Genomic DNA, 2,160 nt, shown 5'->3' on the forward strand with positions numbered 1-2,160 from the left:
TGGCCGAAATAATTAGCCTTGGGTAGCATGCCCAATGCCTTTTATTTTTGCTCTTCTCAAAAGCTAGGTGTGCATGGCTACTAGTTAGATATATTCATTGTGTTTTCCACTTAAGATAAAAACACAATATAAATCTTACACTCCCTCCATTATTTCGACACACTTAAAATAAAATGGGTAGTCTATTTTATTTTGTCATTTGTCAATTTTGTCACATGTAACATGTTACATGACATGTCACAATGTAATGTATTTTTAACATATTAAAAATCAACATACTCATAAAATATGTCATTTGTAGAGGGGATATAGGTTCTGTGGTCCTGATGTTGAGAGCTTTCCTTTCTTTTTCCCAAGCCTCTGGTTTGCAAATGAACAAAGGGAAGTCAAATATCTATAGTAATGGAGTTGATGAGGGGACTATGCATTTGTTGGTCAAAGCTTCAGGTATGAAGAGAGGGACCATTCATTTCAGATATCTGGGGGTAAATATTTCTCCAAAAAGATTGAGTGTGGATGACTGTACTTGCCTTCTGGAAAAGATCACTGATAGGATTAAAGGGGTTGGTGCCTGGAGACTTTCATATGCTGGCAGAGTAGTACTCATAAAGTCAGTGTATAGTACTCTTCATAATTATTGGGCACGCATTTTCATCCTTCCAAAGACAGTCCTGCAGCAAATTGCAAGAATGTGTAGAAGATTTCTCTGGTATGGGACTGATAACAGGGAGAGTCCTGCTTTGGTTTCCTGGGAGAATATCTGCAAACCTAAAAGGAAAGGGGGATTAGGCATCAAGCATCTGATCTGGTGGAATGTGGCAGCCATAGTGAAGTATGCTTGGTGGGTCTTCACTAAAGGACCAAGGACCAAGATTGGATTGATTATTTACCTGGTCAGGGGTCAAGTTGGGCGTGGAGGAAGGTCTGCTGGGCTAAGGAACTAGTTAAGCCTCATCTTCTTACCACTCATGATTATACTATTAAGTTGGGTTATACTTGGCTGACTAATGATAGCCCTGATATAGCCTGGCATCCTTGGACTTCAACCAGATTAATTATCCCAAGACATGGTTTCATTGTTTGGTTAACTGCTCACAAACGTCTTCTTACTCAAGATAGACTGTTGAGAATGGGAATTACTCAGACAAATGTGTGCTTTTTGTGTGGGTGCAATGCAGAGACAGTTGAGCATCTGTTCTTCCAGTGCCCATTTAGTAGCAGATGCTTGGAGTTGGCTGCAACTTGGCTGAAGATTGCTCCTCCAGATAAAGGGGTGATGGAATGGTGGGTCAAACAGCGGGCTCGCTCTTTGCTATTAAAACAGGTCATTGCTGTTGTTCTTGCTAGTCTGATATACCATGTTTGGATGAGCAGGAACAAATGCCGGATTGAGGGGATAGTACCTCATCCTCAACAGGTGGTAAAGAGGTGTAAGGAGGAAACTTTGTTGCGTATAAAATGCTCTGGATTAGAATAAAAAATATTAGGAGCAAATGATTGGTTACATTCAATTGTAAATGGTTCTTAAAATCTGTCCTTAAAGCTTTTGATAAAAGCTTAAGGGAATTGTATGGGTGACTTTGTTCTTTATCAATGATAACTTACTCTTTCCCAAAAAAAAATAAAATAAAATATGTCATTTACAAAATCGACTAGTAATTCGTAATTACTTGTACCAAAACGGTTTATCAAATTATAAATTACAACGTCTTGTATTTATAATAAATTATTCATTCAATTTCTATTTCAATTGTTTCGTAAACAATAATTTTATCCAAGTAATAAAACAATTTAATTACTTAGACCGTATCTAATATAATCGAATTAGATAAAGAAGACACGTTAATTTTACTCACAAGATCATCCGTCAATTTTAAGCAATTTAATTAACTCAGACGGCATACGATTAATTAAATAATCAATTAAGAGTATTTCCCTATAGGTATGACCTAAGGGGATCAACTGATCACCACCGTCGCACGACAGTAATGTCAAACTCTAGTCAGCCAATCATTATCGATATGTGTGGACCAGTTGACTGTAAAAATATTACACCCCACATGTATTCTTAAAATGAGATTTAAACATGTGATCATCATGATCGACAGTTGTGATCGCATTATTGTCGGAGGACACTTATCCCAACAATATCCCACTTGT

General features: G+C 37.2%; 1 protein-coding gene across 1 annotated transcript; it reads left to right on the top strand.

Annotated features, from left to right (window-relative positions):
- The first annotated feature begins 371 nt into the window (after positions 1-371).
- On the top strand, positions 372-1,477 carry LOC141651495 (uncharacterized). The gene is made up of 2 exons (XM_074459203.1): positions 372-922; positions 1,015-1,477. The coding sequence occupies exons 1-2, from the start codon at positions 372-374 to the stop codon at positions 1,475-1,477; spliced, it is 1,014 nt and encodes a 337-aa protein (XP_074315304.1).
- The last annotated feature ends 683 nt before the right edge of the window (positions 1,478-2,160 follow it).

Source organism: Silene latifolia, chromosome 4 (genome assembly GCF_048544455.1).
Source record: "Silene latifolia isolate original U9 population chromosome 4, ASM4854445v1, whole genome shotgun sequence".
In the NCBI taxonomy this organism is placed as follows: Eukaryota; Viridiplantae; Streptophyta; class Magnoliopsida; order Caryophyllales; family Caryophyllaceae; genus Silene; species Silene latifolia.

Bases quoted from the DNA above. Each gene is read 5' to 3' on its own strand.
- LOC141651495 (XM_074459203.1), top strand. From the start codon at position 372: ATGAACAAAGGGAAGTCAAATATCTATAGTAATGGAGTTGATGAGGGG. The intron at 923-1,014 runs GTCTGCTGGGCT...GACTAATGATAG, and splicing joins CAAGTTGGGCGTGGAGGAAG to CCCTGATATAGCCTGGCATC.